This window comes from Myotis lucifugus, unplaced genomic scaffold, assembly GCF_000147115.1.
Source record: "Myotis lucifugus unplaced genomic scaffold, Myoluc2.0 scaffold_1502, whole genome shotgun sequence".
In the NCBI taxonomy this organism is placed as follows: Eukaryota; Metazoa; Chordata; class Mammalia; order Chiroptera; family Vespertilionidae; genus Myotis; species Myotis lucifugus.
The window spans coordinates 35,138-48,652 of NW_005872550.1; the positions used below are offsets into that span (position 1 = coordinate 35,138).

The 13,515-nt window shown below is 54.9% G+C and overlaps 1 protein-coding gene across 1 annotated transcript in view; it reads right to left on the minus strand.

Moving 5' to 3' along the window:
- RGS12 (regulator of G protein signaling 12) overlaps positions 1 to 11,893 on the minus strand; it is a gene marked incomplete at its 3' end in the record, with an annotated part of 47,027 nt that extends 35,134 nt beyond the window's left edge. Inside the window, exons 1-2 of the mRNA XM_014449883.2 lie at positions 9,934 to 11,893; positions 7,333 to 7,449 (exon numbers count right to left, since the gene is read on the minus strand). Of these exons, the coding sequence (XP_014305369.2) occupies positions 7,333 to 7,449; positions 9,934 to 11,811 (1,995 nt within the window). The remainder of the gene's footprint in view (positions 1 to 7,332; positions 7,450 to 9,933) is intronic.
- Positions 11,894 to 13,515: the final 1,622 nt, after the last annotated feature.

The following is a 13,515-nucleotide window of genomic DNA, read 5'->3' on the forward strand; positions in this document are numbered from 1 at the left end:
GTGTGAGATGATCAGATGATCTGAAAAGAATACTTCTTATTTCCTCTTGTGAGCAATCTGCCCTGCCGATAGAAGGCAAAAATGAATTGAAGTTTCAATATATCGAGGGTTGTCACTAATTACAGGAGCCGGTTGTTAATATTCATTCTTTCTGAGAGGTGTGTCATCCGCACTAGTCTACCTAATACCTAGAGAAGGCCTTGTTAGGAGACCAGAAGGTAGAAGCACTCAGATGTGGCAGCTAAAGAGTAGGTTGAGAACATGAAGGTGTAGGAGGAGGAGGTGTAGGAGGAGGAGGAGGAGGCACCACCCACCTCCGCCCCATCCCTGGGCTCAGGTAAGGTGTTTGACCTTTTGCTGTCTCCTGACCCAGTCCCCGCCCTGGTGTGGACCCCACGGCCTATAATCTAGCTGCCCCTTCCTTCCCAGCGCCCAATGCTCACCCTCAGCTCGGCGGTGCCCTGTCCAGCGCCCACCCTCGGGGTGGGGGGGGCACTCCTGGCCACCCTCCTGCTCAGTGCTGGTGACGGGCGGGGCCAGCCCGAGGACGACAGGGCTGCTATCGTCTGTTCCCTGCTGTCCCTTGAGCAAAACCAGCACCTGGCACGTAGCGGGTGTTAAGGGCCACTCACCGAGACATCCTAGCACAGCGGTCACCAACCTTCCGGACCTCAAAGACCACCAGTGGACCGCTGGTTGGCGACCGCTGTCCTAGAATGCATCCCAAGTGAACAGGGTTTTAAAGAGAATTAAGATCATTTCCTATGTAAACGACCTAAAGGCTAGATGAGTACATGAAGGACCGAACCAAGCAAAAACTTCAGAGTTAATTTCTCCCAGAGATAAAAACAGCAGACTTAAGATTTTTTTAAATAAAAAACGCTCATTTTGAAGTGTCTGTGTACACTGCACCCTGGATCACGTGAACTCCATGACTACAGTGCGTCCCGGAGCTGAGCCAGCACTGGGAGGAGCGCAGCAACCGGCCAAGGGGCTGAGAAGGCAAAGCGACCAAAGAAGGCAATGGCGGCCTCTGAGTCTGGGTCTCGTGCAGGTCCGCCTGCCTCGGGCGGACGACAGCCTCTGACAGCAAGCCCGGGGCCGTCCAAACAGACGCACAGAGCCTGGCCACAGAGGAGGCAGCCTCAGGGCCGCCCGCCACCCCGCTCCCCTCTCCAAACAGAGAAGTCTGGACAGGGGCGCCCCCTGCTGTCCAAGACGCACTGCCAGTTCCTGCCATCAACACCTGGGCGCCCAGAAATAGAGGGGGCGGGGGTGTGTGCTTCCTCCAGCAAATACTCAGACCAAGCATGTCAAACTCCAAGGCTACCATGGGCCAAATAAACAAAAAGTGGATGTGGCCACAAAAAAACAAAAGCTTCAATTTTCATAGAAACGTAGGTTTATTTCAGTAGAGACATGCTGAATATAAAGGGCTGAAATAAATAAGTCATCGTTAACATAAAATAATAGACCAGTTTAATAAAAATTAATATTTTTTTCTTGAACATTAACTTACCAGACACTGAATAACTACACAAGTTAATAAGCATCACGCAAATAAACCTATTTTTCTTGTTCTCCGAAAGCAAAATATTTCCTGTTGTGCACACCAAACAAGTCAGTCCAAGACTAATGACATAGCGATCGCTGCTAGAATATTCGCTGCTGGTATTAGTGGAGAGAAATGGTGCGCCTGCACGTAAGGCACGTAAGGGAAACGAAGGCAAGACGATTATAGTAACCAGTCATTAGCGAATGTTGTAGTTCATTATTAATAATTATGTATAACAGGATATTATAAAAGTCAAGTTATGAAATTCTTATTAAAACGTTTCTTACGTACCGTTATACTGGTGGGCTGCAAAAATATTCATTGTGGGCCACATGGGGCCCGCGGGCCACTAGTGTGACATGCTTGCTCTAGACCAGTGATGGCGAACCTATGACACGCGTGTCAGAGGTGACACGCGAACTCATTTTTTTGGTTGATTTTTCTTTGTTAAATGGCATTTAAATATATAAAATAAATATCAAAAATATAAGTCTTTGTTTTACTATGGTTGCAAATATAAAAAAATTTCTATATGTGACACGGCACCAGAGTTAAGTTAGGGTTTTTCAAAATGCTGACACGCTGAGCTCAAAAGGTTCGCCATCACTGTTCTAGAGGGTGATGCAGATGGAGGGGCTGGGGGCGCTGTGAGCGGCAGGAGGAGCCGTCAGGGGCTGTGATAAGGGACGGGGAGCGCCAGTGTGCTGGGCTGGGACCGGGCCACAGCTAACCAGCCAGGGAGTCCAGGGCAGCAGGACGGGGGGCCTGACACTGGTCAGCGGTGGTCAGGAAAAGGGTGGAGTCTCGGGCGATGGGGAGGGGCTGGAGGACCCCACCCACAGTCTAGAGAACAGCCTAGAGCAGGGCTGGGAGCAAGCAGGCCACTGGCCTCACAGGGCACCCCGGCTTTGCGGGCGATACACGACCACTTAGCTCTGCCTTCAGCGTGAAAACAGCAAAGATGTGCGAAGGGCCTGACCACGTGCCACCCCACTCTTTGGCCCAAAGCGTGGCGGCCCCTCCTGTCTGGAAACATGAGAGCGTCGCTTGGGAAGGTGGCTGCCTGGCCCCAGTGCCTGCACTGCCCCCTGGGGAGTCTCAGCCCCTGCCAGCCTCCATGCTGCCTGAGGGGCTTCCAAACAAACGCTGGCCCTCCCGGAGGGGTGCCCAGAGCAGGCGGAACTCAGGCAGGCAGGTGGCGCTCTCACTGGGCTCCCGCAGGCTCCGCACACTAAGAAAACGTGAGGTCAGCCGGACCGCCCCCTCTGTCCACGCTGGCTGTGCCCTGTCCCCAGACCTTCAGGTGGCCGGCCCCCTCTTAGCATCGAGGGCTCGGCGTGGACAGCTCCTCCTCAGAGCAGCCACCGGACCATGGCATGCGAGGGCGCCCATCTCTCCCCCATACCTGGCCTTGCTCCCCACCGCCCCCCACCGCCGACGAAGTCACGAAGTTGCCTGCCTGACACCTCCCTGTTGAGCACCTGTCGGCCACGGCTCTCACCTCGAGAGCAACTCCCTAGAGCAGGACGTGCCACAGCTCCCGGGGGACAGATGTGCAGCCCAGGCTGCCAGAGCTCAGTGTCCTGGGAGAGGCAGCTGGAGAGGTGAGGGTGCAGGAGCGAGGCTCTAAGCCAGCCCGCCGGGGGAAGGGCTCCATGGGCTCAGACAATTCCTATCCCCTGGCACTGGCACCTTGCCTCAGTTTCCCACTCAGTAAAGCAGAAACAGTGATAGTTCCTGCGGCCCAGGGGTCACAGTGTGTCCAGTGACGGGGCAGGTCATGGACACAGGCAGGGCCATTAGCCTCGTGTGGCCCATCAGTGCACGGCCTGGTGACCCCCCTGGCACGGGGCCCTGGGAGGGAGGAGCTGCCCTCAGGGAGTGGGGACACTGTGCTCCTCCCCACAGTACATGGAAGTCATGAGCCGCGGAGACCCCAGGGGGCGGCAGATGCCAGTGTCTGAGGGTGACAGCGAAGAATGGGGACCTCCCAGGGCTCAGCGATCCCCACAAAGTTACAGCCTTTGAACCAAGTGTGACGGACACGGCGGACTCCTGAGTTCCTGTCCACCCCAAGGCTGCCGGCAGACGGAATGTGACAATGAGACCAAGAGGAGTCTGGGACCCCAGGGAGTGCCGGCCTCTCCAGCAGGTGTGGGCCTGGCTCCTGCATGCTGCCCTCTCACTCCCGCTGTCCCTGGCTGCACAGCCCGTCTCCGCACCCCTGTCCCCCACTCTGCCTACGGTCCCTGCAGGCCCTTCGGGTCAGGTACCAGGTCTCCTTCCAGACGTTCCTCCTGCCATTCCCACAGCACGGGTCTCATTCTCCACCTCCACCTCCTGCTCAGGAGTCCCTTTCCCACAATCTGTCACTAGCCCCTGTCCTCTCCCTTCACACTCCCTCCACACCCTCGTCCTTTGGTTCCATCTTCCTCTCTCAGGCTCATCTGTAAAACCCTAACCCTAGCGGCCAACGCTGCCGACTCCAGCATCTATCTCAGCAGGCCTGGGAGAGACATACCCCATGCCAATCATTTTCACAGCAAATTCAGAAAAGAGCACCAATTGGAAATACACACTTCTGGGATTTATCCCAAAGTGAAGCCTGCGTAGCCTCACCCAGGTCATAAGGAAAGCATAGTGATGTTCTAGTTTTTTTTCTTAAAAAAAAATACACACACACACACACACACACACACACACACACACACACGAGGCCCAGTGCATGAATTCGTGCACCAGTGGGGTCCCTTGGCCTGGCCTGCGGGATTGGTCCAAAACCAGCTCTCTGACATCCCTCGAGGGGTCCCAGATTGCGAGAGTGTGCAGGCCAGGCCGAGGGACCTCACCGGTGCATGATCGGGGCTGGGGAGGGATGCGGGAGGTTGGCCAGCCAGGGAGGGACCACGGGAGGGCTCCAGGGCATGTCCGGCCTGTCTCACTCAGTCCCAATCGGCCGGACCCCAGCAGCAAGCTAACCTACCAGTCGGAGCGTCTGCCCCCTGGTTAGTCAGTGCATGTCATAGCGAGCGGTTGAGCAGCCTTAGCATATCATTAGCATATTACACTTTGATTGGTTGAATGGCTGACCGGATGACTGGACACTTAGCATATTAGGTTTTTATTATATAGGAGATATATATATATATATATTTTTTTTTTTTCAGAGAGGAAGGGAGAGGGAGAGAAACATTAATGAGAGAATCATTCATCAGCTGCCTCCTGCATGCCCCCTACTGGGGATTGAGCCTGCAACCCAGGCATGTGCCCTCACTGGGAATCGAACCATGACCTCCTGGTTCATAGGTCAATGCTCAACCACTGAGCCACGCTGGCCAGGCCCTAGTTTCTCTTAATAGTTCTACGCTGAACACACAACCAAAAGCCATGGCTTAGTCTGGTCTGTTTTTAGCTCCTATGAATGGAGTCCTACAGACGCACTGCGTGTGTCTGCCCTCTCTCTGTGACATGTGTCCAGGCAGCCACAGAGCATCCCTGGCATCCTCCCTGCAGCTGGGCAGTTGGGCTGCTCTGGCTCAGGAGTCTCACCACAGCTGTGAGGCCTCGTGCACGTCGCCTGGAACTCAGGATGGACATTTTGGGTGCAGCGGAACTGTCGAGTCTCAGGGCACTTTATCTTCAAACACGCCCCCCAGGGAGCGCCCTCTACCGGAGTGTTATCAGAGTGTAGGCTGCTTCATGGCCACACCAACACATGACACCATCTGTCTCTGGTCACTGGGGCCACTCCTGTGTACAAGCCTCCCTGTGGCTGTAACTTGCGCCTCCCTGGTGACTAATGTGGTTGGAAACCTCTTCATCTGCGGCTTTGCTATTGGGAATCATCTTTCATCAAATGCCTGTTGGACTCCCTGGCCACTCTGCTCCCGGAGGCGCGCTCAGGACCAATGGGCCTTCAGTACGGGCGTCTGGATGCTGCAGCCCCCGAGCTTCCGGAGTCCCAGTGGGCGATCTCTGCCTTGATGCTCAGTGCTCTGTGTCTGGGGCACAGTCTTTGCCCCCCGCCTCCACGGAGCTGTGTCTGTGACCCTCAGTCAGACCTGCACAGCTGGGTCCATCCTGTCTGTATGACGTGGGAATCCAGTTTCTTTCTTTCTTTGTTTTTTCTCCACTTTTCCCAGCACCACTAAAAAAAACAAACTCACCCTGCTCTGGACACACAGCCCAGGTGCTGTCTTCTACGCCATGTCTGTCTGTGTGTCCTGAGCCAACACTGACAGTCTTAAATTGCTCTTACACTTCATCATTTTGATAGCTGATAGAGGAAGTTCTCCTATCGCATTTTACTTCAAGAATATCTTGGCTAGCCCTAACCGGTTTGGCTCAGTGGCTAGAGCATCAGCCTGTGGACTGAAGGGTCCCTGGTTCAATTCTGATCATGGGCACATGCCTGGGTTGTGGGCTCGATCCCCAGGAGGGAGCGCACAAGAGGCAGCCAATCAATGATTCTCTCTCATCATTGATGTTTCTATCTCTCTTTCCCTCTCCCTTCCTCTCTAAAATCAATTTAAAAAATATATTTTTAAAAAAAGTGCACTGAATCTGTAGGTCATTTTCTTAACTGTATCCAAAACTAATCTTTGTATATTGACCGTAGATCTAGCAACCTTGCTAAACTCATTTATTGATTTTAATAACCTATAGATTCTTATAGATTTTCTGTTACAATTGTATCTTGTGAGAATAACATTAAATTTTTCTTTCCAAGCCTTTTAGTTTCTATTGTTTGACTTTCATAGTACAGTGACAAAGACATACAATGAAAATCAAAACAGAAATGGCACCAGCAATGTTGTTTGTTCCCTATCTCAAAGGGAAAGCTTAAGTATGATCCCTGTTCTAGGAGATTCTATACCCTTATCAGATTAAGGGAAGTCCCTTTAATTCCTATTTTAACTTTTGTGGGAGTTCTGTAGCCATGAATGGATACTGAATTTTGCCAATGGCCTTTCCTGGGTCTGTTGGGATGATATGTGATTTTTCTACTTTGTGAATGTGGTAAATTACACTGACTGATTTTTAAGTATTAAAAACAGCTTGATCGGTGTGGCTCACCAGTTGAGTGTTGACCTATGAACCAGGAAATTACGGTTCAATTCCCAGTCAGGAAATATGCCTGGGTTGTGGGCTCGATCCCCAGTGGGGGGTGTGCAGGAGGCAGCCAATCAGTGATTCTCATCATTGATGTTTCTATCTCTCCCTCTCCCTGCCTCTCTCTGAAATCAATAAAAACATATTTTAAAAAAATAAGGCACCATGTTGCCTCACCCCCTGTGACAAATGCAGCACACAGATGCAGGATGTTAGCACACGGCCAGCTGGGAGCACAGGGCTCCCCGTGCTTTCTGCTTAACTGGCCTGCAAACCTAAAACTGCTCTAATAGTAAAGCCCATTCACTTTTTAAGAAAAATGGATAAAAGGGAAGAACCACACCAAAAGGTATTCTCTGTATCTGTGCCTCAGCATTGCACTTTTATGGGGTGACGCTGGGCCCGTCCTTCCTCACAGACTTGTGAGGCTGAACAGGTTCTGTATGAAGTGCTGAGCCAGCACCGGGCACGTGGGCTACAGCACGGACACACTACGCCGGCCTGGGCACACGTGCTGGGCAGAAAGGTGACCTATGGGCATTAGAAGTGGTTACCCCGGGAGGAGAGTGGAGTAGGATCCGGGTGGAATTCAAAAGAGATTCAGATGTATCAGTAAGCTTTTCATTTCTAAAAACCTAAAGAATAAGAGAAACTGAAATGCTTACCTCTAGGTCATCAAGGGAGCGAGTGACACTAAATCTCTTGGATCTTCCGAACGATCTCCGCGCAGAGGTGCGCTGTGAAGTCTGAGCGAGACCAAGTCCCCGCCCAAATTTTGAGCCCTAAACACAAGAAAAGGTAAAGTGAGTTACCTCCAGGGGAGAGGTGCTTAGCTTTGCCTGAGGCACCACCTTGCAGAGAAGAGAGGGCCCAGGAAACCAGACTGTGCCCCCGGGGAAATGTCATGATCTGCAGACATCACCTCAATGAAAACGCAGAGCCACAGCCAAGGCCGCCCCGGTCTCCAGGGGCTCGCTCTGCCCCTGACAACTATGCGCCCAGAGAACGACCGCCTCAGCCTCCCGTCACCAGGATCTGACCCCAGAGCAGATGAACAGCACGTGGGAGCGCAGCGTGGAGAATAATGGTTATTAACAAAGGCTGGTGTCACAAGGCCGCGCTGTGACTTAATTTCATGAGCGTCTGGGAAACTAAAGAATCCCACATTCAGCTGGCGTCTGAAGCCCAACCCGACTCAGGTGCCGGAAATAACCGGCCAGTGAAACATCTTGTTCTTTCTCCGGGAAATTACTAGAATTAATTCACTGTTATTATGCTAGACACTTCTCTGAATGTGATCGTGGTTCCAGCAAATAAGTCACCACATCTTTCACATAAAAGTAGCGCAGCTGAAAATATCTGATTTCCTGGGGACTCGAAACCCTAAGTGCCCTCAGGGCAGGCAGGGGAGCGTGGAAAATCGAGGCCCTGGGGAGGGAGAGGGACCATCTGGGCTGGGCCAGGCCCCCAGGAGGCTGGGAATGTCTCCCAGAGAGTGAGGACGCCCGGAGGGCGGGCCAGCTACTTCCCTCTGTTCCCCTGGAGCCTGGAGCAGCCTTGGCGGCAGCTTCCCCCTGCACTGAGCCCCGGAGAGAGGGCAGCATGGAGAGAGGGCAGCACGCACTGTCAAAGGAACCCATGCCCAGTGCTCCAGCCCAGGGCAGCTCAGACCTTGGAGCGCCCTCTACCGGAGCGTCATCCTACAGATCAGGGCTCTCAGCAGAGGCTGCTACTGTGTCCTCCCTTCCTTGTGACTCGGGCAGTGGTGCAATGTCGCCCGTGGGCGTTGTTTGCACAGGGTCACGATCAAAGCCGGGCATAGTCTCCAGATATGTTTACAATCTATTTTAAAACTTCCTGTCATTGTGCTAGAAAAACGACAAGATTCTCATGTTGAATGCGGGCCCTCCTGGCCTGCCTGAGAGCTGAGCCTGTGGTCAGCTGTGCCACTGGGACTCAGCAAGGCTTCTGACGCCAGGCCTCGCTGGACCACTCGGCTCCCGCAGCCACCTGCCTCAGTGACCGTGCCTCACTCTCGGTTCCCTGTGCCAGTCACTGCTGTGCAAAGGGAGGCACGGAAGCCACCGCCACCACAGAGCAGTGACAGGACTCAACCACAGGACAACATGCAGGCCTCTGGCATCTGGCTCCGTCCCTTTCCCAAGGCCTCCCCTCTGCTCATGGACAGCACGTCCTTCTCCCCTTTCTGGCCTGTCCCCTGCTCATCCTGACCCACCTCCGCCAGCTCAGGCCAGGAGGGACACAGGGGCCCCTCCTCGCCACTCTGGAAGCTTCTGCACTCCAACTGAGGAGGCCGTGCCGGGTGACCCTGAGCTAATAACGCAGGGGAACCCATTTAGCAAAGTAAAAAGCAACCAATGAATTTCAAGAGATTACAGAAGGGTCCCAATAAAACACAATTCATGACTACAATTGTGTGTCACCGTTGTCATTACAAAGGGAAGTACAGGAGGAGGCCCCGCGGAGCCCCAGGTCCGGAGTCTCAGCACTCATTGGCCACCGACGGGCAAGTTGTTAATACGCGGGTCAGTAAAATGAAAAGGAAGGCGCCAGCCTGAGGAGCTCACAGAACCCCCACCAGGTCCCAAAGGAGGCCTGGCATGAGCTGGGGAACTCGAGGCTTATCTCCCAACACGAGCCATAATGATTCCATCACAAGCGTCGCGTTCGTCTGTGACAGGGCGGCAACACCAGCCAATACTGTCCCTCTCGCTACGTTTTTTTAATCCTCACTCAAAGATGTCTCTCTCACGTGGATGTTCTCTCTCTCTCTCCCCCGCCCCCCAACCATCCCTCCCGTCCACTCTCTCTAAAAAAAAATCAATGGAAAAAATGCCCTCAGGTGAGGATTAACAACAACAACAAAAGGGTGTATTGCCTCCGCCACTCGGCCAGAAACCCAATGGACTTCAGAGGCACAGTGACAGGACCTGCAGGCACCAGCAGTAGGAACGGGGAGGAAGGAGGGGAGACCCTTACCTGGGCTGTGAGAAGTCACCATCCCTTCCATCCCCGCCTGTCCTGCCAGAGCAAGGGCCCTCTGGGGATGAGACCACTCAAGGGAGGGCTCCAGGCGAGACGGAGCCTCAGCACACAATCACAGCAGACACCGGTGGCAGCCAACAGAGGCCACAGCTAGGGGAAGCGGCGGGGGACTGGGCAGCTGGTGCGCTGTCATTTCACCAGCCACTGACTAAGTCATCCAGTCAAGTTCACGTTCACTAAACCAACCCCCGCAGGCTTACCTTTTTGTCTTCCTTAGTCTTCCTAGCGTTTCGATGGGGACCAAAAATGTTCTGCATCCCAAACGCCTTCCTGGACCAGTCCCTCTTCTGGGTGCTCAGCAGGGGCTGCGCCAGGCTGCCCTCCAGCCGGTAGCGGTCAGCGGGGATCTTGCTCATGGGAGGGGGCAGCGTGCCGCAGTTGACGCTGGACCACCCGTCAGTGGAGTCCGTGTAAGACTCCTGGTCACTGGCGTGTCCGCACTGCCACTCCTGCAGGACGTGAACCGGAAGCCACCGCTGGCTGAACCCACCGCCAGGGCCCACAGCGCCTCTCTTGGAAGGCGGGACCGAACTCCGCAAGGGGGTTGGGGGGACCTCCACGTGAGAAGTGGGCCCCAAATGCTTACTAAAGTCCCAGCCCCTGTCAGCCTGTGGAGCAGCTTCAAATGGGGGCCCTGCCTCAGGATCGTGGCAAAAGGCCCCATTCCAGGGGGTGGCCCAAGGCTGGGAGCCCCTCCCCCCTGCCCCCTCCCAGGTGCTGCTGCTGGGGCCGTGTCTGCTGGAACTGGCGCCCAGGTCGACCACAAGCACCCGGCTGTTTCTCTCCTCCTGGTTGAAATTCCCAATGCCACTGTCGCTGTTGCTGCTGGTGCTGGTGTTCTGGTGGGCATCGGCATCCCCGTCCGCGAAGGCCCGGGCGCGCACACCCTCGATCAGCTCGCCCATGTCCCGGTACAGCACAGAGATGAACTGGAGGACCGGCAGGGAGGACGCCGGGAATTCCAGGCAGCCATTGGTGTCAGGGTCAGCTGTGCACTCAAACCCGAACCGCCGGGCGATGCCTTGGTGGATCTTGTGATTGAACAAGTCTGGGTCCACCATGAACACGTGGCAGGAAGTCCGCAAGACGCCCTCGCCCTCCCGCGCCAGGCTGCCGTCGTCGCTGCTCTGCATGGTCACAAGCCCGAAGAACCGGCGGTCGTCGGGGCACACGGCGCTGAAGGCCAGCTTCTCGGCGGGGTACTCGGCCAGCACGGCGGCCTTGTCGGTGCACAGCTGCACGCCATCGTGCATGATCTTCATGGTCACCAGGGAGTGGATCTTCTGCTCGGCCCGCAGGCGCCGCAGGCAGCCGCGAATGGCCTGGAAGCTGTCGGCCTCCAGGCTGCAGCTCGTGGAAGGAAGTTCGATGGAACCCAAATAGCCGACGACCATGGCGACGTTTAAAATACTTGCATCTAACCCAAACTCGTCCTGATTCTCTAGTCCAACACTGAAAACCGAGTCGTCGTTGATAACGTGTGCGATCTCCTTGGGAAGCAGGCCGGGCTGCGGGCCGCCTACACTTTCCTGCCCCGGGTCGAATCGCGCAGCCGCCGACTCCGAGAGCGACCTGTGCTTCAGTTTGGAGGGCTCTGAGCTGCTCGCATGCAGACGAGGGTTTTCGAAGATCATGCTGAAAATCCCCCCCGACTGCATGTCCTCCACGACTCTCTCGGCTCTGTTGATGCCCAGCGCTTTGGAATCGAGTCTGGGCTTCCGCCAGCCCTTCCCGTCATAGAAGCCCACCTCCTCGTCGCTGGAGCAAGACTCCAGGTGACCGAGGCCTTCGCCCACCACCATGTGCAGGACCCCGGAGCATTTCCCGATGAGTTTAACCACGTCCTCATGCGACGCTTTCTTCACGTTGATTTCATTGACAGCGAGTATCTGGTCTCCGGCACGGAGGCCCACAAAATCGGCGGGGCTCCCTCTCATGACACAGCTGAGCACGCAGGGCGCCTGGCCGGAAAGGGTGAACCCGTAGCCTGCTCTCCCTCTGGCGACCTCCACACTCCTCAGGCGAGGGGGTGCCGTCCCCGGTGGCGGGCGCTCCACTGTGTCCCCCGCTCTGTACATCTCAGCGCCTCCCAGGCCAGGAGCATAGTTCCCTGGGGGCCCCACAGTTCAGAGGACGCTTGCTGCTGCTATCCTTTTCTAGAAATGCTGCCCTGAGGAAGAAAAACAACAGCTCAGCGTTAAAGAGCCCAGGCCTCACTGCTTCCTGGCATCACCTGAACTTGGAAAGGTATCTCCTAGCAAAACCCGTCACCAAGGAGTCTCCAGTTACCAAGCAAATGTCAGCGGAGGAGAGAGCAAATCTCAGGCTAAGAATTTCCTTCCAAAGTGGGAACTGCTTCCCAGGACGGGTCCCCCTCAATACCGACCCCTCCTGCAAGGCTGCCCTCGGGACTCTGCAGGACCCACTTCCTGGCGCTGTTCCACCCCCCGATTCAGATAGAAGAGAAGGGACCTGGAGACCCTCACACTCACGGTGTGGCCCGCAGCCCAGCCACCGCCAAGGGCTCCCCTGCAGACCGATGTGTCTGAGGGGCATTTGAACCCAGGGCAGAGTCGGACTGAAACACGGCGCTGGCTACAGACTCGGGGTCTCACTTCTGAGGCAGCCCAGGTCCACCCGTGCGTGATCACTAGGAAGGTGTCCCCCGGAAGGCATCTGCTGATGTCTCATAGTCCACCCCCCCCAATTAATTTATGCGAACGTGGTACCGTGTGGGGAAAACATCCGTCTCAAACGCCGCAGTCCATACCACAGAGGCCACCGACACACCCGAGGAAACCTCCGAAAAGAGCCAGGAGCTCAGCACTGACAGGCAGCCCAAGTGTGCCCTGGGACAGAAACCCCGGCTAACGCACTGCCTGCGACGCGGCCATGACCTCACAGCTGAATGTCATGGCGGACAGGGAGCCAGCGCGGCCCTGCTCAGGCTGCCGTGCGGGGCTGGGCTCACACAGGGCTGCTCCGGTGGCTCTTCACCACCCCGCCGCCTCCGGTTTACTGTTAGCACAAGCACATGCCGTGGGGGAACTGACCTCCTTGAAGTACTTCTGCTGGCAAAAATGATTCACCCGGTCTCAGAGTCCATCTCAAGTCCTTGGTAGCTTCACCCCCAAATGTGCGCATTACTGTAAGTTTAGGCAGTGGGTGGGCAGCCACCAACATTATTAGTATGCACGGTCGCTGAGTAACTTACAATAGACTGAGCAGAGGAGTATGCTCTGTTCAAAATGCTCCCATTCAGCATTTTGTTATTATGCAAGTTTTTACATGTTTGTTTGCATTTAATTCAATTCTGGAGGTTTTACCACTTCAAGCCCCAAGAAACCAAAGGCCAAGCTACAGGGGCGTGCGGCAGGCGCCTCGGTTCCGGTCTCCAGGAGCACGACCCGCCTTCCCACTTAGTTCATTGCTAAGCAGCCAAACAAGACTTTACAAACAGAAAAGCAGCTCTTGGAACTGGGAAATACAGCAGAGATAAATCATCAGGAACGAGGGGAAAGCAGTAAGGGAGAGAAGAAATTCAAGACGGCAAATTTAAGGACATTTCATTTCTTTGAACACATCAGAAATTTGTATGCAGTTAATAATGTTACAATGAAATGGAATTCCAAAAACAATATAAAGTTGAAGAAACACAGTTACGCTAGTGTCATATGCCCCACGTAAAGTTTTAAACACTACCCTTGAACACATCCTCCCCCCTCCCACTCAGGCTGCCAGAAGAGGAGGCGGCCCCGAAGGGGGGGGGGGTGCCCAAGGCC